A 24,978-nucleotide genomic window follows, 5' to 3' on the forward strand; every position below is an offset into this window, starting at 1 on the left:
ATGTCCATGAAACACTAGTGTTGTACATAAGGGTCACAATATCTCTCAGAGCATATTATGCAAACTGCTGTTAATGTGCTGGTACCAGATTGATATGTGCAGCACTGTACAGTTGAATGTGGGCCAAATAGATATGCATATATGTGGGACAGCAATAAACAAAACAATCTTCCATTATCTAGATGTGGGGTAATACACATAGGGAGGTTGTACACAAGACAGTTCCACCACCCCAGATGGTCGGGGGTGCCCGAGGGCGGACAGGATTTTGGTGCATTATAAACAAATCATTCTTAGTCAAACTGTAAGGGAGTTTTCTCAGTATATGTATCTAGATCTCTGTACCTGTGTTCAGTTAGTAGCCTGGTCTATTTTCATTATACTGCTGCAAACCTTTCTGAGGATATTGTTCACCCGGCGGTTACCAGATATGTAAGAAATAGCCAGGTCTGTTTTTCAGTCAATGTTCTGTAGTGGAGAGTTTGATCTGGTTTCAAGGTCTTCTCTTTCTGAACTGGGACTGCGAGAGGATGTGATCTTGAGGAAGTCCTGTGCCTGTTGAGGATTGCTTAATACACGTTGAACAAGTTACTTACCTTCGGTAACGATATATCTGTAAGAAACAGTAGTTAGTATTAGATTCCTTACCTTAGAATATCCCCAGGCGTCAGTCTGGATCCGGAAACTTTTGCGTAGCAGTACCCCTGCGCGTCGGTAGGCGTCGTCTGCAGGCGTCCCCTGCGGCTCCGCGTCGTCGGCGTCGTGCGCCGTGATGACGTCGCTGGAGTATATAGACGCCGCCTCCGCGCGCTGACGTCAGTTCTTTGCACACAGCTTTTCCGCGCCAGAACACGCAGAGCCATGTGAGAACCAACACTGGTGCCATTTGAAACTAGGGCCCTGAAAGGGATGTCCCTAACCCTAGGTATCAGTTCGCAGAACGGGGAGGATGGGCGGGGCGGTAAGGAATCTAATACTAACTACTGTTTCTTACAGATATATCGTTACCGAAGGTAAGTAACTTGTTCATCTGAAAGAAACAGGTTAGTATTAGATTCCTTACCTTAGAATAGATACCCCAGCAATACCAACCCCGGTGGTGGGTCTGCGAACCAATACAACCTACACCAGAAAGTCCTGGAGGACCGAACGGCCAAAGAAGCCATCCCTCCGGACTTGACTGTCCAGGCAGTAGTGCCTCGCAAAGGTGTGCAGCGAGGCCCACGTGGCCGCCTGGCAAATGTCCTGCAAAGGGACTCCCCGGCCCAGGGCAGTAGTAGCCGCCGTGGCCCGAGTGGAATGGGCCCTCAGCCCAACAGGAGGCTCCTTCCGAGCCAAAGAGTAGCATGCTTTGATGCACAGGACGACCCACCGAGAGATGGTCCGTTTCTGTACCGCCCTTCCCTTCTTCTCACCCACGTAGCCAACAAACAGTTGGTCATCCACCCGGAACTGGCGTGTGCGATCCATATAGAATGAAAGCGCACGTTTTGGGTCCAGACGATGGAGCCGCTCTTCATCCTTTGAAGGATGCGGAGGCGGGAAGAAGGAGGGCAAGGTGATGGACTGCCCAATGTGAAAAGCAGAGACTACCTTGGGCAGGAAAGAAGGTCTGGTCCGAAGAACCACCTTATCAGGATGAACAGACAAGAAAGGAGGTTGAACAGAAAGAGCCTGGAGCTCACTCACTCTCCTGGCAGAGGTGATGGCTACCAGGAAGGCCGTCTTTAAGGTGAGAAGACGGAGAGGACAGGAATGAAGGGGCTCAAAGGGAGCGCACATCAGGAAAGTCAAAACCAGGTTCAAGTCCCACTGAGGCATCACGAACGGAGCTGGAGGATACATGTGCGTGATGCCCTTTAAGAATCTTAACACAATAGGGGACTTGAACAAAGATGGCTGATCAGGTAGCCTCAAGAAGGCGGAAAGGGCAGAAAGATAGCCCTTGATAGTGCCCAGAGCAGAGCCCTGCTGGGCAAGGGAAAGGAGGAAGAGGAGAACCTCAGATAGAGGGGCAGAAAGGGGATCCACAGCCTTCGCTGTGCACCATGCCACAAATCTGTTCCACCGGCAGGCGTATACCGACTTTGTGGAGGGACGCCTGGCTGCCAGAATGACATCACAGACTTCAGGAGGCAAGTCAAATGGCCTCAACTGTCGCCGCTCAATCTCCACGCATGGAGGTGGAGACTGGACAGGTTCGGGTGGAGGACCGTCCCCTGCTGCTGCGACAGAAGGTCCTCCTGAAGGGGCAGGCGGATCGAGGGACCGACTGTCATGCTGAGTAGCTCGGGATACCAGTACCTTCGAGCCCAGTCCGGAGCCACAAGGATAACTTGGGCCCGGTCGCGCCTGATCTTCTTCAGCACTCTGGGCAGAAGTGGTATAGGCGGAAAGGCGTACAACAGACCGCAACTCCACTCGCGCCGAAAGGCGTCGCCGAGCGAGTGCCGTCTTGGAAACTCCAACGCGCAGAACTGATGACATTGCGCGTTCTCTTCTGTGGCGAATAGATCTAACCAAGGCTCTCCCCATTGCTGAAAGAGGCCTCTCGCCACATCCGAGTTCAGACGCCATTCGTGATCCACCGAGCACCGACGGCTGAGTTCGTCCGCCCTGGCGTTCAGAGAACCTGCCAGGTGTTGAACCGTCAGAGTCACGCCCTGACGTTCCAGCCATTGCCAGAGGCGCAGAGCCTCTTGGCAAAGGGTCCACGACCCCACACCGCCCTGTTTGTTGCAGTACCACATGGCGGTGGTGTTGTCCGTGAACACCTGCACTACACTCCCGTTGACAAAGGGGAGGAATGCCTTCAGTGCCAGGCGAATCGCCCGCAGCTCCAACATGTTGATATGGAGCCGGGACTCCGCCGGAGACCAGAGGCCTCTGATCTCCGCCTCTCCCAAGTGGCCACCCCAGCCTTGGAGGGACGCGTCCGTCACAACCACGTGCTCCGGCTGGGGAAGGGAGAGGGATCTGCCCCTGACCCAATCGCGGTCTGTAAGCCACCACTGCAACTGTCTCGCAGTGCCCTCCGAGATCAGGACATGGTCGGATAGGTTGCCCTGATGCTGGGCCCACTGAAACTTCAGGTCCCACTGCAGAGCCCGCATCCGCCATCTGGCGTGATGCACCAGAAGGATGCAGGAGGCCATCAGCCCCAGAAGCCGCAGCGTCAACCTGACCGAAACCCGGGATAACGGCTGAAAGATGGGAATCAGAGCCTGAATATCCCGGACCCGCCGTTCCGGGGGATAAACCCGAAACTGCGCCGAGTCGAGAACCGCTCCGATGAAAAGGAGCTTTTGAGAGGGACACAGGTGTGATTTCGGCACATTGATGGAAAACCCCAACTCGTGCAGGAGGTCTGCCGTCATCTGAAGGTGGTGGACGACTGTCTGGGGCGAGCCCGCCTTCAACAGCCAGTCGTCGAGGTAGGGGAAGACTGAAACCCCTAACCGGCGCAGATGAGCTGCGACCACCGCCATCACTTTCGTGAACACCCGTGGGGCGCTGGTAAGGCCGAATGGGAGCACGATAAACTGAAAATGCTCGTGGCCTACCGTGAACCGCAGGTAACGCCGGTGGGCCGGCAGGACGGGGATGTGAAAGTACGCATCCTGCAAGTCCAACGCTACCATCCAGTCTTGTGGGTCTAGAGCAGCCAAGACCTGAGCCAAAGTCAACATCTTGAACTTCTCCTTCCGGAGGAAGCCGTTGACGTTCCGTAGATCCAAGATAGGACGCAGGCCTCCCTTGTCCTTCTTGGGTACCAGAAAGTAGTGGGAGTAGCAACCACACCCTACTTCTGGCCCAGGAACGCGCTCGATGGCCCCCTTGGCCAAGAGGGCCGTAACTTCCTCCTGCAGAAGTGTCAAGTGGTCCCCCGACACACGGTGGTTCTGCGGTGGCATGGCTGGAGGAGTGGACTCGAAGGGGAGGGCATAGCCCCTTCGGACAAGCTGCAGCACCCACCTGTCCGATGTTATCGCGCGCCAGCGGGAGTGGTGATGGCGAACCCTGCCACCCACTGGCGTCACGTGAGCCCGAAAGCTCGGACTAGGAAGGCTTGGATGCCGCAGCGGAGGGAGGCGTGGACTGACCACGACGCTGGCCTCTACCGCCACCACGGCGGAAACCACGGGCGCCACCGCGCTGGGGAGCGCTCTGCGCCGCGTGGCTGGCAGCACGTGTGGGACCTCCTCTCCCTTGGCCACGAAAGGGCCGAAACGAACCCGTCTGCTGGCGCTGGGTCTGGGTCGAGAGACCCAAGGACTTGGCCGTGACCCTGGAGTCCTTGAAGCGCTCCAGCGCGTGGTCCGCTTTGTCACCAAATAGGCGACTGCCATCAAATGGCATGTCCATAAGCGTATTTTGGACGTCTGGTGAGAAGTTGGCAGATCTCAGCCAGGCATGGCGACGAATCGCCACCGTAGTGGACATGGCCCGTCCCAGGGAGTCCGTGGTGTCCAGACCACAACGGATCGAGTACCGCGCCGCATCCCGGCCTTCAACAAAGGCCCGGGTGAGCTTGTCCCGCACTTCCTGGGGGCATTGCGGCAAACACTCCTCGACCGTATCCCACAGGGAGTGGGTGTAGCGGCCCAAGAGGCACGCGGTGTTACAAGACCGCAGTCCAGCACTCAAAGAGGAAAACACTTTCTTTCCGAATTGGTCGTACCTCTTTGATTCCCGGTCGGGCGGAGCCGACGGAAATGCGGACTGCGAAGTGGAGGCCTGGATCACCAGACTCTCCGGGGAGGGATGGGTGGACAGGAAGGCAGGGTCGTCCGCGCAGGGACGGTGACGCCTGGCAACGTTCCGGTCAACCGGCGCACCAGAGGCGGGCCTGGACCAGGTGCCCAGAAGGACATCCGTCAGGGCCTCATTAAACGGCAGCAGAGGCTCCTGGGGGCATGACTGCGGTTTAAAAACTTCCGTCAGGATATTCGGTTTGACCTTCGCGACGGGGAGCTCAAGGTGTAAGGCCTTGGCAGCCCTCATCAGGACCACCGAATAGGCAGCACCCGCCTCGGACGCCACAGGGGACGGAGAGACAAACCCAGGGTTGGGCGACTCGTCCAGGCCACTGGCATCACCCAGATCACCTACCCAGTCCACATCGTACTGGCAGGCACGGGATAGAGGGTCCTCAGACCCCTCCCAACCCTCACCATACTCCTCCTCGTCATACCCATATTCTGGGTCGACGATATAGACATCGGGGTCAACAGGCCCCATCGGCGTCGGGTCCGGCGTCGGCCGACGCCGGTCCGGCTCCGAGTCCGGAGTCGGGGAGGAAAGGGGGGTGGCGCCGCGCGGCGTCGGTGCCGGGGACCCGACGCCGGCCGGAGCCGACGGCGGAGTCGCTGCACCACGCGGGGGCGGTACCCTGGGCTGGCCCACAGGAACCGACGCCGGAGAGGCCGGGAGACCAGCCGGCGACGAACCAGAGGGAACCAGCGGCGCCGGGGCCGGAGCCACCGGCGGCGCCGGGGCAGGAGCACCCGAACCGCTCGGGCCCCCAGACGGGACCGACGGGCCCGCAGGCGCCGAAGGCCCCGCCGGAGAAGACCTCGCCCTCATAGCAATGAGGAAGGCCTCGATCTCCTCACGCGACGCGCCTTCCCCAGGGACCGACAGGTGTGGGGCAGACGGCGTCGGCGACCCATGCGGGACCGCGGGGGTGGGGTCACCCGAGCCCCCGGCCGCAGCACGCGGGCGTCGGGGGGAGTCGGGGGTGCGATGGCGACGCCCCGACTTCTTGTGCTTACCTGACGAGCCGGAGGAATGGTGGCGACTCCCGGAGCGCCCATGGCGGCTCCGCGACCGTTCCCTCGACCGCTCCCTCGACCTCCGACCGGACCGGGACCGCTCTCGACGCGGGGCCGACAACCGGAGCTCGAGAAGCTTGCGGGACCGCTCCCGCCTAGCTTTTCCAGTCAAGGCCCGACAGTCGACGCAGGACTCCACGTCGTGGTCCGCGCCCAGACACCGGAGGCAGAGTCGATGGTGGTCGGTGACCGACATCAGGCGGTCGCACTCGTCACAACTCTTGAAACCGGGCATCCTACCGGCACCGTAAAGATCAATCAGTTAACAAAAAACTTGGTCAAAAGACCGGAGTACTGCTCTTCGGATCTGCGCTAACTGGCGCGGAAAAAAGAAGAACTGACGTCAGCGCGCGGAGGCGGCGTCTATATACTCCAGCGACGTCATCACGGCGCACGACGCCGACGACGCGGAGCCGCAGGGGACGCCTGCAGACGACGCCTACCGACGCGCAGGGGTACTGCTACGCAAAAGTTTCCGGATCCAGACTGACGCCTGGGGATATTCTAAGGTAAGGAATCTAATACTAACCTGTTTCTTTCAGATGTCTGCCTCAGTGAGTAACATGCAGCATTGCTGGATACTGCATCGCATACTGGATGTTGGCCTGCTGCAGCTTCAGTTTCACGGGGACACATTTTTTTCCGAGCCTCCTGGACCATTAGCGTAAAGTCCGGAAATATTGAGATGGAGTGGCCATCGTATTGCAGGTCTCTTTTTTCTAGTGCCAGACAGAGTGCAGTATATATCCATCTTTATAATTCAGGAGCCGCGCTATGATGACCCTGGGGGGGGCGGGAATACCGACGGCGCTCTCAAGGCCAGGGAGCGGTAGGCTCGCTCCACTATCAACACCTTGAGAATGAGGATGCGCCGAACATTTCCACCAGCATGCGCTCAACATAAACTTCCATTTGCCCTGTGTCTGCGGACTCCGGTACTCCCAGAATGCATACATTATTGCGGCGCTAGAGCGCATGTAGATCTACATTCTTCGCCGTGATGACCTTTAACAGGCGCTTCATAGTTTGCATCTGTTCCCCTCTGGCCGTAGTGCTGTCCTCTAATTGTGAGATCCTCTGTTCTGTTGCACTGATGTGCCTATCATGTTTTTCTAATCGCTGGGTGATGTAGTCGATGCGCACATTCAGCGCATCCATTTCGGTCTCAATGGAATTGAGGCTCTGTCTCATCGTGAGCAACAGTGAGCGTAGGCCCGAATCGTCTCATTGAGAGCCTTCCAAAGTGTTAGAGGCTTGATCTCCATCAGGGCCTCTCGGGCAGTAATTTTGAACAGGTCCTTTGGTAATTGCAGAGTCGTAGTACTCACTTCTGCACTGTATTTAGCAGCGTTGCTCACTCTGGTGATTTGATCTGTACCTGCACCTGGTTGTGTGATTTGGTTGGGGAATCTTCCATGGAGTAGCCCTATTGTTCCTTTCACGCCGCTAACCGAAGCCCCGAAGTGTAGCTTTCCCCGAACTATGCGCCGCTATCGCCATCAGTATTGAATATGCTACTTACCAGTATGCATCTGTTCTTGGCATGTAGGGCTGCTAACATTCATATCTTAGCATTAGATCGCCGCCTAGTGTTGGGCTCGGATGATTGCACATTGTTGTCCTGGAAGAGTCTTCGAAGTATCCTGAGATAGGTGGCTCCTCCCCTGGACTACAGTGCGCATGGGCATCGGCTCCATCCCCAGATTGTTTTTCGCCATTGTGGCAGGAGATGGAGTGAAAGTGTAAAGGATGTCCATGCTAATGAAATAAATACAATAGTATATCTGCAGCTGCGACAGGCACCGGGGAGGAGGGCGGGCGATATGAATGTTAGCAGCCCTACATGCCAAGAACAGATGCATACTGGTAAGTAGCATATTCAGTTCGAGGCATGTGGGCTGCTAAATTCATATCTTAGCATAGAATACATAGCAGTCCCTCCATCAGCGGCGGTTGCCCGTGCCAGCTGCAGAAACCTGAAAAAGTGTCTTGAGAACAGCCTGTCCTACAGCTGCTTGCTGCTTGGAATGCACATCAACACAGTAGTGTTTTGTGAAGGTATGTGGTGTGACCCACGTGGCTGCTCTGCAAATATCCTCTAAAGGAATGTTCCCTAGGAAAGCCATGGATGCCCCCAGTTTGCGTGTGGAGTGTGCTCTGGGGGGTACTGTTAAAGTGCGCTTGGCTTTTTGATAACATATCTGGATGCACTTAACAATCCATCTGGCTATGCCTGCTTTGGAAATCGGGTTGCCTTTGTGTTGTGGTGCGAAGGCAACAAAGAGTTGTTTTGTTTTTCTAAAGGGTTGTGTTCTGTCTATGTAGTACATCAACGCCCTCCGTACATCTAAGGTATGGAGCATTCTTTCCGCCACCGTTTGCGGGTTTTGAAAGAATGCTGGTAAGTCGATAGTTTGGTTAAGATGAAACTGTGACACCACCTTAGGGAGGAATTTAGGGTTAGTGCGTAGCACTACCCTATTTGGGTGAATTTGAATGAACGGCTCTTGTATGGTGAGCGCTTGCAACTCACTGACACGCCTCAGAGACGTAATAGCTATCAGAAAGGCCACTTTCCACGTAAGGAATTGGAGCTCACACGAGTGCAGTGGCTCAAATGGTGGCCCCATCAGTCTGGTGAGAACGACGTTGAGGTTCCACACCGGAGCTGGTGGAGTTCTTGGGGGAATGACTCTCTTCAGACCTTCAAGGAAGGCTTTAATGGCGGGCACTCTGAAGACAGAGAGGTGCTGCCTGTTCTGAAGATAAGCCGCTATGGCTGAGAGATGTATCCTAATGGAAGTGTACGCCAGATTGCACTTGTAGAGATGTAACAGATAGCAGATGATGTTGGGAATAGATGCATCTAGCGGGTTGATGTCATTGGACGTACAATAGATGACAAAACGCTTCCACTTAGCAGCATAGCATGCTCTAGTAGTAGGTTTCCTCGCCTCCTTGATGATACTCATGCATTCTGGAGGTAGGTTAAGGTATCCAAACTCTAGGACTTCAGGAGCCAGATCGCCAGGTTGAGCTGTCGTGGATCTGGATGCTGAATGTCTCCATGGTTCTGCGTCAAAAGACTGGGTGTGAGGCGCAGTCTTTGATGCGGCACCACTGAGAGTTCGAGGAACGTGGTGTACCAAGCTTGACGTGCCCACGTTGGAGCAACCAGGACGAGAGTCATGGAGTGCTGCCTTAGCTTTCTTGCGACCAGCGGTATTAGAGGGGCTGGCGGAAAAGCGTATGCAAATTTGCCTGACCAGTTCATCCATATCGCATTCCCCTGCGACTGTGGGTGAGGGAACCTGGCGGCAAAGAGTCGGCATTTTGCGTTCTCCTTTGTTGCGAACAGGTCTATCTCCGGATGACCCCACTGCTGGAAGTACGGGTGGAGAACAGAAGGGTGTATCTCCCACTCGTGCATCTGATGGCTGTATCTGCTGAGCAGATCCGCCATCTGATTGTCCTTGCCCGGGAGGTGTTCTGCCATGAGGAAAATGTTCCTCTGAATGGCCCACTTCCACATGCTCTGAGCTAGATGAGACAGCTGTGGCGAGTGGGTGCCCCCCTGTTTCTGAATGTAGTACATCGCGGTCATGTTGTCCGTCCGGACTAGCACGACCTTGTTGCTCAGATGTACAATGAAGGACTTGAGCGCCATGAAGATTGCCATCAGTTCCAGATAGTTGATGTGCATCTTCTGTTGCTGCGTCGTCCATAGTCCCTGCACCGTGTAAGTGAGCACATGTGCTCCCCATCCCTGGAGGGATGCGTCCGTCGTCAGGACAATCTGCGGCACGGGCTCTTGGAACAGTCGGCCCTTGCAAAGGTTGTGTGGAGTCCACCAATGCAGAGAGTCGTATGCCCGACTGGTAACCAACACTAGGTCTGTCAATTGCCCACGAGCCTGTGTCCACTGATTCGCTAAGCACTCCTGGAGCGGGCGCATATGTAACCGTGCGTGAGGGACTATGAAGATGCAGGAGGCCATCATGCCGATCAACTGCATGAACACTCTCGCTGGCAGGGAGTGTCTCGGTCGGAATCGTTGGATCAGTGACTGAATGCTGTCGATTCTGACTTGGTTTGGCTGAGCCATGGCTGTCAGGGTGTTGATCGTAGCACCCAGGAACTGCCGGACATGTGCCGGCTGAAGATGGGATTTTGGGTAATTTAGGGAGAAACCCAGATCGTGAAGAAGGTGAATTGTAGTCGACATGTCTGCGGCGCACCGTTGCTCTGACTTGGCTTGTACGAGCCAGTCGTCTAGGTAGGGGTAGACATGGATATTCTGCCTCCTGAGGTGCGCCGCCACTGTCGCTAGACACTTGGTGAACACCCTCGGGGCCGTAGTGACTCCGAAGGGTAGGACCTTGAACTGGTAGTGCCTGCCTTGAATAGTGAATCTTAGGTATTTCCTGTGTGACGGGTGTAGTGGAATGTGGAAATAAGCATCCTTGAGATCTAAGGTCGCTAAGAAGTCTCCCTGGTTTAGCAAGGGAAGAATCTGCTGCAGTGTAAGCATATGGAAATGCTCTGACAGTATGTACAGGTTGAGGGGACGTAGATCGAGAATGGGCCTGAGAGAACCGTCCTTCTTTGGAATAAGGAAGTACAGGGAGTATACCCCTGTGCCTTCCTCCCCCACCGGCACGAGCTCGATTGCGCCTTTTTGCAGCATCGCCACTACTTCCTGCTGCAATAAGTGCAAATGCTCTGCGGACATAGGCCTTTGCCTCGGTGGGATGTTGGGTGGAGTGGATTTCAGCTCTAGGCAATAACCATTTTGGATCAGTTGACGCACCCACCTGTCAGTGGTGATGTTTCTCCAGACGGGCAGGAACTGCTGCAGTCTCCCCCCGACAGGTGTTAGGTGGTCGGGGGGCAGTGACAGAAAGTCACTGTTTGCTTGGAGTCGAGGTGCGGGAGCTGTTGTTTCCTCTGCCGCGACCTCTGTTGCTGTTATTCCTATAACCTCCCTTGTTCTGCTTAGCGAACGAGGATTGCGCCCCACCTTTGGAGAACTGGGATTGTTGACCCATCTGTCCTCTGGTGACTCCACGTGCACCTGAGCGACGAAAATTGCTGCCACGAAACTGTTGGGACTGCAGGGCCCCCATAGACTTAGCAGTTTCCGTGTCCTTCTTTATCTTCTCTAGGGTGGTGTCAACATCCGGACCAAACAGACTATCAGGATTGACTGGCTGATTCAGAATTGTTGTCTGAATATCCTGCTTGAACCCTGAGATGCGGAGCCAGGCTTGTCTTCTCAGCATAACGCTAGTGTTGATAGCCCTAGCAGCTGTGTCCGCAGCGTCAAGTGCACACTTGATGGCTGCGTTTGATATTAGCTTTCCTTCCTCAATAAGCATCTTGGTGCCTTCTTGGAACTGTGGGGGCAGGTGTTGTATAATCTGTTCTAGGGTGTCGTAGTGCGCCCTATCATAACGCGCCAGGAGCGCCTGTGTATTTGCGATGCGCCAAAAGTTTGCCGCCTGTGCAGCCACTCTTTTGCCTCCTGCCTCAAGCACTTTGGACTCTTTATCCGGGGGAGGAGCTTCACCCGTTGTCTGGGAGTTGGCACGTTTCCTGGCATTGGCAACCACAAGAGAGTCCAGTGGCAATTGTCCCCGGATGTAGACGGGGTCCGCAGGAGCAGGCCTGTACTTCTTTTCAATGCGAGGGTTGACCACTCTAGCCCTCGTAGGCTCCTTAAAAATGTCTCCAGCATGTTTGAGAACACCTTTCAGCATAGGAAGTGTCTTTACTGTCCTTTCAGATATGGCAAAGGTGTCAAAAAGGAAGTCTTCCACAACCGGGTCGGCATGCATGTCCACATCATGATTGGCCGCCGCCCGTTCAATTAGTGCATGAAATCCTGCCGAGTCCTCAGTCGGGGATGCACGTGGATTAAAGGTCTGCGGGTCTTGGCCCGCACCTTGGGTGTTCTGGTCACCAGTGTCGTCGTATGAATCTGGTTGGACATCAGGTTCATCGATGGGGAAATTGTACTGTTCATCCTCATCATCTTCCTCACCCACAGAGTGTTCTGGGGAGGGAGTAGGGCTCCGTCTAGGAGGAGGCTGAATCGGTTCCGTGAGGCCTAAGGCGTCAAGGGGCACCCTCTTCTTCTTCAACGGGATGACGTAGGGGTCCACCGGCTCCGAAGTGATCTTCCGTTTATAGAGTGTCAGCTTGCCGGTGGCAGCATCGATGAAATGCTCTGAATCGTCTTCCGATTCGAGTACACGACGTGGAAGAGGGTCAGGCAGCGAGGAACCCTGTTTCGGAGCCGATTTCGTCGAAAACGCTTTCGGCGCCTCCTTAGGTGGCAAGAGAAAAAGGAGTTTCCCAGAAGGCTTAGCCGGAGCGTCCTTTTGCGGCTGCGGTGATGGCATCGGAGCCGATGGAGCAAAGGCTTTCTCCCTGATTCTCTGCAGTGACTCCGCAATGGGGGACGGTACACTGCCAGTGGGTTTCGTCGCCGACAAGGATGCTTTGAGCGGTCCCTCGGATCCGACGTCCTCGCGGGCCTTGTGCGGTTTGGGCGCGGAAACCTTCTTCGGCTCCTCCGAATCTTGAGGCCGGGGCGCAGACTTCTTGGGCGTAGCCTCTTTGGAGCCGACCTTGGCGGGCTTGGACGGCGTCGGAGCCGCTGATCCGTGCCGACCATCTTTCTTGGGGGCCCCTTCCTCGGGCGTCGGCTTCGATTTCGGAGCATCGGAATCGACAGACTTCCTCGGCTTCTGCGGACCGGAGGTCGACGGAGCCGACGGGGTGACGGGCACCGACTTCTTCACAGGCACGGCAGCCATCTTAGGGACACTCGAGTCCTTTGGTTTCAGTTTCGATTTCGGGTCGGCCATTTTAGGTGTTGACGACCCCGACGGTTTCAGTTTCGGTTTCGAAACATCGCGCCCAGCAAGTGAGTCCGTAGCCGGGCCCGAAGGCGGGGCTGTGGCTTGCGGCAACGGGTCCAGGGTAAGGCCGACAGGCGATCCCGTGTCCCGGTCGGTATCCTCGAAACTTTCGGGGCAGAGCTCGTCCGCAGAGCTGTCCGCCGCGGCCCCATAAATCTCATCGTCGTCTCCTACCTCTTCGACGTATTCGAGGACCTGACCCGCGACTCCGTCGTCGTCTCCCGGATCCGCCTCGACCTCCGTCTGTGACGGGGAGATTTGTAGAAGGTGACCCTGGACCTCTTCTTCCTGGTCGCCGAAGATGTTCTCCGGATCTGGGGCCGCTTGCCTAGCTTCCAAGCGCACCGCGCGCCGAAGCTTGAGAGTTTTCTTGGAGCGGAACTGTGCACAGGCCTTGCACTTGCCGTCGTCGTGGTCCGGTGAAAGGCACTTGTTACACACAGGGTGTAGATCGATGTGTGGGTACTTGGACCCACAGAGCGGGCAGTACTTGAACGGGCTCCGCTCCATGTCCGTAAAGGCTTGCTGTCGTGTCGCGATGAGAAGGCCTCAAAGTTTAGAAAGCGAAGAAAACTCCGCTTATTCCGGCTTCAAGAGACGGAAGACTCGAGACCGAGCGCAGACAATACCGACGCAAGAAAATCGAGGCCTTTTGGCCGGTAAAAGATAGTTTTACTTGGTTCCGACAGTAAGACGTCGAGACCACATCCGAACCCAATGGCGGAAAAAAACAATCTGGGGATGGAGCCGATGCCCATGCGCACTGTAGTCCAGGGGAGGAGCCACCTATCTCAGGATACTTCGAAGACTCTTCCAGGACAACAATGTGCAATCATCCGAGCCCAACACTAGGCGGCGATCTAATGCTAAGATATGAATTTAGCAGCCCACATGCCTCGAACTTGAATGTTACTGCTGAATTTCCGGGTAGTGTGGTTATTCGGGGTGGACCGGCCCGAGATCAACCAGACCCCGCGCCTCACCCGCAAGCGGATCCACTCGCCACAGCATGCCCCGCAGCCACTAGAGTCCCGGGCCACGCCCCACAACGTCAGCCGCAGCACTCAGGCTGCATCCCTTGGCCAGCGGGCCCGATCACATTCATCTCTCCTCTCCTCCTTTAGAGGCAGTCTGCGTCTCCAAGGGGGCCACCCACACACTGATCAGCTTTGCGAAGGGCTCAGCCCAGGCACAGCACGCCAAGGAGTCGACCAGCAGCAGCTGCCCGGGTGGTGAGCCCAAGCCCCGGCCGCGCCTCAGGTCCGGTTAGCTGCAGCAGCGCGGTCCTTCAGTTATGGCTTGGGGGGGGGGGGGGGGGGGGGGGGGGGGAGGGGGTCTGCATTCTTGCACTTGTGTGAGAACATCGCTCACCAGCCGCCAGTCGCTTAGCAGTTCACTATCTTGCCGGACGTTTTATACCAAGGCGGTTTGCGGCTCAGTCCTGCACCTTAACTGCTGCGGGAGCAGTCGCGGTGGCTAGCGCTCTCTGATCGCCGCCATCTTGAGTCAATCTTTTGGCCGTGCGTTTATCGTTCTAGCAGGTTGTAGCGGCAGTTATTTTCGCCATATATCGCCTTTGCAGGGGTCCACCTTGCTGATATTGCTTTTTCCCGTAGCTGTAGGTATAACCTTTACCAGGATTATGTTGGATTTAGGCCCCGGGCTGCAGGAGCCTCACCATGGGGCGGCCATTATGCGTGCCGGCTCTCTAGCACTCCCGCCAACATAGCCCTATATTTTGAGGGGAAATTTGCCAAATTATTGAGACCGTCAATTCCAACTGAGATCGACACAATGACGGTCTAACTGAAAGACTGAACCAAACCCGTGAACAGTAACTCAGATCCCAGGTGCTGCAATCCGGGGCTCTTTCATTCTGCTACAATGCCTTTGGTGATCCACAGAAAACTGAGATTTGAGGTGGATCCTATCCTGGAATCTAGAGATTCAGACAGTCAACTTTGGTAACTTGTGATCAAGAAGACAGCTTGTGGGTAACTGGCTAACATACATGTGCCTTGTTGGATGGCTTTGTTTCATCTTTGTTTCCCAGTCAAGGCTTTAAGAAAGATTTGGGGTGGACAATTGCAAAGATCAACTATCGCCCAGGATCTGATCATGGACACTTGATATGTTATGGAGTAACCACTTTTTGCAAGGCCCTCCCTGTGCCAGATTACAACGTTCATGATGTTCCCTTTTGTCTTCTCTGTCGGGCACATGTGTTGGCTTAATGAGTAATATAGTGTACTTCATAGACAATGCGTTATCTGAAATGCGCACACAAACTTGCATCACTGAAATTATTTACTCTGAGATTTTGCAATAGCCAAAACTTCAAAACAATTCAGAGAGCAATGTGTGATCTATGAATTGAAGAAAACTGATAAGAGATATTAATGTGTCAGTTGGACTGATCACATTAAATCGAAGTAGCAAATCAAGTGCCACTTCAAGTTGGAATATAAAGTGGCAAAGAACAAGTTACTTACCTTTGGTAACGCCTTATCTAGTAGGGACTCTAGCTGCTGATTCCTTACCTTAGAATTATCCCCAGGCGTCAGATTGGATATGGACATTTTCCTTGAGCAGTACCCCTGCGCGCCGATAAGTGGCATCGTTCGGCTCCGATTGGCACAGTTGTATCATCTGTGCCGGATATGGCATGCGCAGTGCCTATAGTTACTTTTTCGTAACTTTCAACAAGTAGTCTTTGGTAAATGTGTACAGGGAAGCGCACGTTGCTGCCTGGCATATGTCCAGGACTGGAACTCCGGATCAAACGCAATGGTGGAACAAACATGCAAACCCTCAGGGAGTATTTCTCAGACAATGCGTAGCAGATTCAATACAGAGCACGATCCATCAAGAGATGGTCCACTTCTGTACAGTGTGCCCTTTCTTCGCTCTGTCATACCCCATGAAGAGTTGGTTATCCACCCAGAAATCTTGTGTGCAGTCAAGGTAGAACAAAATCAATCTTTTTGGGCTCACAGTAAAATCGCTCCTCTTCCTTGGAGGGATGAGGCGGAGCGTAAAAAGAAGGCAGAGTGATGGGTTGCCTACTTGAGATGGAGTGATCACTTTCAGGAGAAAGGAAGCTCTTGTACGAAGCACCAGTTTGTCAGGGTCGATGTTCAGATAAGAAGGGTTGGATGACCAGGCTTGAAGCTCACTGAACTCTGGGCAGATGTTATAGCCAATAGTAAGGGTGTTCTAATGGTAAATAAACTCAGTGGACAATTGTGCAGGGGCTCAAAGGCAGTACACATAAGGAAAGTGAGGACGAGATTGAGGTGGCACTGGAACATAATAAAAGAAGGTGGAAGCAAATTTTATAAACCTTTCATAAAAATACTTACAATCGGGGGTTTGATAAGGGATGGCTGACCAGGCAAATGCAAAAAAAAGCTGAACTGGCAGAGAGATAGCCCTTCAGAGTGCCCAGAGAAGAGCCAAGCTGCGCAAGGGAAAAGATTTAGAGAACCTGAGAAAGTGGGACAGAAAGGGAATCGATTTGTTGTTCTGTACACCACGCCACAAATTTTACCCATCGGCAGGTGTAAGTCATCTTGATGGAAGGATGCCTGGCTGCCAAAATACAATTACAGACTTCGGGAGGACGGTCGAAAGCGGTCAACTGTCGCCGCTAAATCGCCATGCAAGGAGGCGGAGCATTGACAGGTTCAGATGAAGAAAATTCCTCTGCTGCTGCAAAATAAGATTCTCCTGAAGTCACTTCTTGATCAGAGGACCGATGGCCAAGCTCAACATCTCGGGAAAATAGACTCTCTGTGCCCAATCCAGAGCCACGAGGATGACTTGGGCTGGGGTGTTCCTGGTCTTCTTTTGAACTCTGGGCAGGAGTGGTATGGGCAGAAAGATATACAGGAGGCCTGAGCTCCAATCAAGATGAAGAGTCTCTGACAGAGCTGCTTTGGAAACTCCCACACGCAGAACCGCTGACACTTCACGTTCTCGTCGGTGGCGAACAGATCTAACCAAGGCTCTCCTCACTGCTAAAAGAGACCATGCACCACCTCTGGATGGAGATGCCGTTCATGATCGGATAGGCATCTGCGGCTAAGTTTGTCCGCTCTGGCATTCAGAAAGCCCTCCAGATTTTGAACCACCAGGGATATGCCCTGCTGTTCCAGCTATGTCTTGACATGCAGTGCCTCTTGACAAAGGGTTGATGAACCCACCCGCCCTGTTTGTTGCAGTACCACATGGCGGTGGTGTTGTCAATGAACACTTGCACTAGCCTTCCATGGATGGTGGGTATAAAGACTTTCAATGTCAATCAGATCGCTCAGAGCTCCAACAGGTTGATGAGGAGTGCGGACTGCGCTGGAGACCACAATCCTCTGATCTCCACCTCTCCCAGATGGCCGCCCCATCCTAGGAGTCACATATCTGTCACTACTGTCAGATCTGGTTGGGAAAGGGAGAGAGGTCTGCTGCTGACCCAATCGTGGTTCGTAAGCCATCACTGCAGGTCTTTTGCAGTTTTCTCCAACATCTGGACCATGTATGAGAGTTTCCCCTAATGTTGCACCCAATGGAACTTCGGCTCCCACTGCAGAGCCTGCATATGCCAATGGGCAATTCTCACCAGTAGGATGCATGAGGAAATGAGGCCCAGCAGCCTAAGGGTCAGTCTCAATGAAATTCAGGATAGAGGTTGACAGATTGGTGTCATAGCCTGAATATCCTGGACTCACCGTTCGTGAAGATATGCCAGAAACTGCACTGTGTTCAGAACAGCTCTGATGAAAGGGAGCATCTGAAGGGGAGTTAGGTGTGAATCTCAGTAAATGCAGGTGGTTCGCCGTAGTCTGGAGGTGGGAGACGACAGCCTGGACAGCCAGTCATCAATAAAGGGGAAGACTGGCACCCCTGATTCCTGCAGAGGAGCTGCAATCACCACCATCACTTTGGAACACCCAATTGGCGCTGGTGAGGCCAAAGGGGTGCACAGCGAACTGAAAGTACTTGTGGCCCACCGTAAACCGAAGGGTGGACCAGACTGGACTGTGTACATATGCGTCCAGCAAGTCCAACGCTACCATCCAGTGTCCTGGGTCCTGGGCAGACAGGACTTCAGCAAAAGTGAGCATTTTGAACTTCTCCTTCTTGAGAAAGAAGTTGAGAGAGCGCAGGTGGAGGACAGGACAAAGATCGCTGTCCTTCTTTGGCACCAGAAAGTAGTGGAAATAACAACCACAACCCACTCCTGGAGTTGGCAGTCTCTCTATGGCTCCTTTGGCCAAATGAACAGTCACTTCCTGGCGAAGAAGAGATAGGTGGTCCTCCGTCAGCCTGTCGTAAGTAGGTGGCAATGAGGGAAGGATAGACTCAAAGGGGAGGGACTAATCCCTTTGGACAATCTGCAAAGCCCACCTGATCGATGTTATGGACTGCCAGTGGGGCAGGTGATGGTGAATCCTGCTGCCCACTGGGAGCCCATGATGGTAAACAGGCAGACTAGGAGGATTTGGAGGCTGAGGCTACTTGTTGGGGTGGAATGACACAACCACTGGCCACCTGACCCTCGGGGCTGGTAGGGACCAAGTCCATGGCCACGCAGAGGCTGGAAAGCTTGTGCACCGCAGTTGCTGGGCGGATAAGAATGCAGCTGTAGGCCCATTTTGTGACCACGAAATGAGCAAAAGGCTGAAGGAGGGAACGTTGGCAGCACCCGCAAAACCGCATCCCATAGGGCATGCAGTGTTCACTGATCACAATACCAGGCTGGTGGAAGAAAACATTTTCATGCCTAAATTGTCCAGCCTCTTGGATTCCTGATCCGGCGTTGTGGTTGGAAATGTGCCAGGATTTAGATGTGAAGTGGAGGCTTGGACCACCGAGCTTTCCCAGGTAGGGTGTTCTGTGAGGAATTTGGGGTCCCCAGGAGCAGGGGTTTGACGGCGGTCATTTGTCTGGTGCCGATCCGGATAGATCTGTGGATCCCTGGGATCCGACTGGTGCCCGAACCGCTGGCGCGGAATCAGTATTGGCCCCTCCCAAACATGCGGGGCTCACAGGCATGCCAGAGGGAATTGGCTGCGCAAAGATGAGTTACATAGCCTCATAAAACTGTCAACTGGTCAACGGATTGATCCAGCTTCTGGAAACTCGGGGAGGCACGGAGCTGGACCGGGCCTGGCTCAACCGTGGTGCCAGGCCTCAAGGGATGCTCCCTCGTCTCTTCGCCTGACCGAGAAGGAGCAGCTAAAAGCATGCTTGGGCAACTTCTTTTTTTTGTGGAGGGACTTACCGTAATCACCCAACAACTTCAAGTGTGATGAACTCCTCTGACTCCACGACTGCTCCCAGGTCCTTCCTCTCGACAGTGATCCTGATAGTCACAGCATTGCACGCCGAGCCACCAGGAGCTAGAGGGATCGCTCTCTCAAGGCCGTCAGGTGCATAGCGCAGCAATCGGAGCAGGCCTACGGGTCGTGGTTGCGCGCGAGGCACCAGAGGCACACATGGTGCGGGTCCGACAAAGAGCGGTGACAGGTATTGCAAGGCTTGAAGCCGGCTTTCTTGGATGTCAACCTGCCACACCAGGAGAAAAAAACAAACCTCAAAACACTTCGACAAAATGTTGAAAAAAGGTAGTAAAAAATTGGCTAGGGGTAGCTCTTCCCGGACCTGCGCTGACTGACTGAAAGAACTGGCGTAAGCGTGCTGGGGTGGCGTTGATCTAGGCACCGCACACATCACTTCCAGCGTGGGCTACGTCACATGGAGCCGAATGACGTCACCTACAAGCGGGCAGGTGTACTACTCAAGAACAATTTCTAGATCCAGTCTAAAGTCTCAGGATATTTCTAAAGTAATGAATCTGCAACTAGAAGTTTCTATTAGATTGCTGAAATAAATGGGATATCATAGGATATTTACTACAAGGCATAATGAACACCAAATAGAGATAGGAATTTGGGGATGATTCACAGGGGCAGGACAATCACACTAGGTTCTCCCTGCAAGATCCATGAAATTAAATATGTACTTTTAAAGCCGCTACTCAGACCCGTAATACTTACAGCAATAATTCTGTCTCCAACGGTGAGGGAACCCTCTTTAGCAGCTGGACTACCAGCCAAGACAGCAGCCACCAATACACCAGTCTCCAAGCTGATGCCACTATCTAAACCAGTAAGAGGAGTAAAACTGGTGTAAAACAGGTATACAAATCAATTTATGTGAAGAATAGAAATGGCAGAAAAAGGCTTCTCAAACTTCTACCAAACACAAGTACAATATCAATCAACTTGAATACATTTATATTGCACGGTCACATTTCAGATATAGTCTTCTCCTTAGTACAATGTATTAAATTTGGTTACGCAATATTACTCCAGCCTTAATGTGGATCCTACTCTTAAGTTTCCTAATCTGTTTGTGATAAGAATGAATTCTCCTATAAATATCTTCAACAAGGACAATACCTTCCTGCGATACTATAGTTAAATCTTCTTTCCTTTTTATATTTTCCCAAAATCAATCCAGACGCATAATTGTTCTGCAAAACCTGAACCTCCTTTGTTATCTAATTCACACCCTTCATGTTTTGTTTGTGCTCAAAATTTATACTGGGTGATGAAACTATAGAGAATACATTACTTATGCTTGGTAACATGTTCCAGCGGAAATCTAACAGATACATTCCTCACCTTTGAATTCTTGGTACACGATCTGGAAAGGCTGCAATAGTTCCTATGTGCCAGAAGGCATCCACTGAAACTACACATCAGACAAGGTAAGATGAAGCTACATACAGGCACTACTCTTGAGAATGGATGCCTGCTTTCCTCTTGGTTGTTTTCCACATTCACAGACCTGGAAATGTGATCAATGAACCTCATGTGACAACTGGTAGTGAACAAATCATTAAATCTAACTTGGAACCTTAATAACTCCTTGAAGTCCAGTCCAATGGGGAGGCAGGCCACCAGTGAGGAATATCCCAGTAGGTAAAATATCCACCACAAAGTGTTGAAGGTAGGTAACTTATTCTTCTGCTAGATATTTCTATCTGCAGATTCCTCAGCTTTTTAATCGGCATGAAAGGAGCCCCATCCCCACAAAAGTTAGGTTTGAGGAGTGAACCTACAGAATAGAAAAGGTAAAATGGCAGTCCCTGTCAAAAGTATGGCTGAAAGCCCATGTAGTAGCTTGGCAGATATCCAAGACAGAAGCATGAGGTAGCGATGAGGTTGTAGAGCTTCACTCTAGTTGAATGAGCCAGAGGACCACTTTAGAACCCTTTTTGGCAATGCCTTAACAGAGCTGAACACAAAGGAAACCCAGTGGGATACATTTCTTTTCTTCATCACGTTTCCTTTCTTTGCACCAGAAAACAAATAAACAACTAATGACCAATGTTGTGTTCCTTAGCCCTATCAATATGGAAGGAAAAGGAACAATGTTAGTAAAGTTGCTGTAATCTCTTCTCCTCCTTTCATGGATATGAACTAGAAATAAATGAAGGGTGCATAATAGATTGCCCCACATGCCATATGAAAGAGTGAGACCACTTTCAGAAGAAAGGAAGGAATATGCTACTTACCAGTTTGCATCTGTTCTTGGCATGTAGGGCTGCTGACATTTATATCTGTGCATAGATCGCCGCCTAGTGTTGGGTCCGGATGATTGCACATTGTTGTCCTGGAAGAGTCTTCGAAGTATCACGAGATAGGTGGCTCCTCCCCTGGACTACAGTGCGCATGGGCATCCTCTCCATCCTCAGATTGTTTTTCGCCATTGTGGCAGAGATGGAGTATGATACAGTAAGTGATGACCATGCATGAGAATAATTCTGAGTGCTACAGCTGCGACAGGCACCGGGGAGGATGGCGGGCGAAATAAATGTCAGCAGCCCTACATGCCAAGAACAGATGCATACTGGTAAGTAGCATATTCCGTTCGAGGCATGTGGGCAGCTGAATTTATATCTGTGCATAGAATAAATAGCAGTATCCTCCTTAGCGGCGGTTGCCCGTGCCAGCTGCAGCAGTCTGAAAAAGAGTTCTGAGAACAGCCTGACCTACTGCAGCTTGCTGTTTGGAGTGTACATCCATGCAGTAGTGTTTGGTGAATGTGTGGATGGTGGTCCATGTGGCTGCTCTACATATATCCTCTAGAGTAATGTTACCTAGGAAAGCCATGGATGCCCCTAACTTGCGTGTGGAATGAGCTCTTGGGGGAACTGTTAATGTGCGTTTAGCCTTTTGATTACAGATTTGTATGCACTTAACAATCCATCTGGCTATACCTGATTTTGAAATTGGGTTGCCTTTGTGCTGTGGAGAGAAGGCAACAAACAGTTGCTTAGTTTTCCTGAAATGTTTAGTCCTGTCTTTGTAATGCAGGAGAGCTCTTTTAACATCCAGTGTGTGCAGTGCTCTGTCTGCCACTGAATCAGGATTCGGGAAGAATACTGGCAGTTCAATTGTTTGGTTAATGTGGAACTGTGACACCACTTTAGGCATAAATTTAGGGTTGGTATCGCAGCACTACCCTATTAGCATGAATCTGAATGAAAGGCTCCTGAATAGTGAGGGCTTGCAGCTCACTAACTCTTCGTAGCGATGTGATCGCTACTAGAAAAGCCACTTTCCATGTCAGAAATTGTATTTCACAAGAGTGAAGAGGTTCAAAGGGTGGACCCATTAGTCTGGTTTGAACTATGTTTAGATTCCAGACAGGCGAAGGTGGGTGCCTTGGAGGAATTACTCTTTTGAGTCCCTCCATAAAAGCTTTAATGGCAGGCACTTTGAAAAGCGAAATGGTGCTGTCTGTTCTGAAGATAAGCTGCCATTGCAGCCAAATGTATCCTGATGGAACTATAGGCTAGATTGCATCTGTATAGGTGCAATAAATAACATATGATGTTTTGCGTTGATGCATCCAGTGGATTTATGTTATTTGTGGAACAATAAATGACAAAACGTTTCCATTTTGCCGCATAGCGCGCCCTGGTTGTAGGCCACCTAGCCTCCTTGATGATGTCCATACAGTTCAAGTTCAAGTTCGGTCATTTGTATAGCGCACTACTCACCTGGAGGGTCTCAAGGCGCTAGGGAAGGGTTCGTTATTTGTCGAATAGCCAGGTTTTAAGTTCTTTTCTGAAGGAGATGTGGTTCTGAGTAAGGCAGATGTGGGTGGGGAGTGAGTTCCAGGTCTTGGCAGCCAGGAAGGAGAAGGATCTGCCACCAATGGTGGATTTCCGGATGCGCGGGTCAAGGGGCAGGTTCAGGTAGCCAAACTCTATGACCTCAGGAGCCATATTGCAAGGCTCAACTGTTGCGTATCTGGGTGCTGAATGTCTCCATGGCTCTGAGTGAGGAGACTGGGTGTGAGTCGGAGTCGCAGTCGCTGATGGGGCACCACTGAAAGTTCTAGGAACGTGGTGTACCATGCTTGTCTCGCCCACGTTGGAGCAACTAGGATGAGTGTCATGGAGTGCTGCCGCAGTTTGCGCGCTACCAGCGATATGAGCGGTGCTGGAGGAAAAGCGTACGCAAATCTGTTTGACCAGTTCATCCATATCGCATTGCCCTGAGACTGCGGGTGTGGGAACCTGGCAGCGAAGGTTTGGCATTTTGCGTTTTCTTGTGTGGCGAATAGGTCTATCTCTGGATGACCCCACTGCTGGAAATACGGTTGGAGCACTGAGGGATGTATCTCCCACTCGTGCATTTGATGGCTGTGCCTGCTGAGCAGGTCCGCTATCTGGTTGTCCTTGCCTGGGAGGTGTTCCGCCATGAGGAACATGTTCCTTTGAATGGCCCACTTCCACATGCTTTGTGCTAGGTGTGACAATTGTGGAGAGTGTGTGCCACCCTGCTTCTGGATGTAATACATTGCAGTCATGTTGTCCGTCCGGATCTGCACGACTTTGTTGCACAAATGCAATTTGAACGCCTTCATTGCCATGAAGATTGCCATCAACTCCAGTAGGTTGATGTGCATCTTCTGCTGCTGCGTTGTCCATAGGCCCTGCACTGTGTAATGGAGGACATGCGCTACCCAGCCCTGGAGAGATGCGTCCGCTGTCAGCACTATCTGGGGCACAGGCTCTTGGAACGGTCGTCCCCTGCAAAGGTTTTGTGTGTTCCACCAATGCAGAGAGTTGTATGCACGACCGGTCACCAACACTAGGTCTTTCAGTTGTCCCCGAGCCTGGTTCCACTGTGGCGCCAAGCACTCCTGAAGCGGACGCATGTGCAGCCTCGCGTGTGGGACTATAAAGATGCAGGAGGCCATCATGCCCATCAGCTGCATAAACACTTGCGCTGGGAGTGAGTGCTGGGGCCGGAATTTTTGAATCAGCACCTGCATGCTGTTGACTCTTGCCGAGTTCGGCTGTGCTGTTGCTGTCAGAGTGTTTATTTGTGCGCCTAAGTACTGTTGTACATGTGCGGGTTGAAGATGAGATTTCTGGTAGTTTAGTGAAAATCCTAGACTGTGTAGGAGGTGAATTGTGCGGGACATGTGGCTGGCACATTGCTGGGCCGACTTTGCTTGGATAAGCCAGTCGTCCAGATACGGATAGACATGGATGTGTTGTCTCCGAAGGTGCGCAGCTACTGTTGCTAAGCACTTGGTAAACACTCTGGGGGCTGTGGTGACCCCGAAAGGCAGGACCTTGAACTGGTAATGTTGGTTGTTTATGGTGAACCTGAGATATTTCCTGTGACTGGGGTGAATGGGAATGTGGAAATATGCATCCTTCAGGTCTAGGGTTGCCAGGAAATCCCCCTGACTGAGCAATGGTAGAACTTGCTGCAAAGTGAGCACGTGAAAATGTTCTGACAGGATGTATTGATTCAAGGGTCTGAGGTTCAGAATGGGCCTGAGAGACCCGTCCTTTTTTGGGATTAAGAAGTACAGAGAGTACACCCCTGAACCCTGTTGTTCTAAAGGCACGAGTTCTATGGCCCCTTTTTGCAGCATGGAGATGACTTCTTGCTGCAATAAGTGCATGTGCTCTGCGGACATAGGACGGTGCCTTGGGGGTATGTTGGGTGGAGTGGACGTTAGTTCTAGACAATATCCGTATTGTATAAGCTGTCTCACCCACCTGTCTGTGGTGATGCCTTCTCAGACTGGCAGGAACTGCTGAAGTCTTCCCCCGACCGGTGTTATATGGTCCGGGGGCAGTGACAAGACGTCACTGTTTATTGGTGGCATTATTATTTCCC

The 24,978-nt window shown here is 52.5% G+C and overlaps 1 protein-coding gene across 5 annotated transcripts in view; it reads right to left on the reverse strand.

The window, feature by feature from the left end:
* Nucleotides 1–24,978, reverse strand: part of DLG5 (discs large MAGUK scaffold protein 5) — a 957,981-nt gene that overhangs the window by 609,253 nt on the left and 323,750 nt on the right. For all 5 annotated transcript variants that reach the window (XM_078643375.1, XM_078643374.1, XM_078643372.1 and 2 more), the window contains one exon: nt 19,816–19,919. In XM_078643375.1, the coding sequence (XP_078499501.1) occupies nt 19,816–19,919 (104 nt within the window). The remainder of the gene's footprint in view (nt 1–19,815; nt 19,920–24,978) is intronic.

The sequence above is a fragment of the Lissotriton helveticus genome, chromosome 5_1 (assembly GCF_964261635.1).
Source record: "Lissotriton helveticus chromosome 5_1, aLisHel1.1, whole genome shotgun sequence".
Taxonomy (NCBI): Eukaryota; Metazoa; Chordata; class Amphibia; order Caudata; family Salamandridae; genus Lissotriton; species Lissotriton helveticus.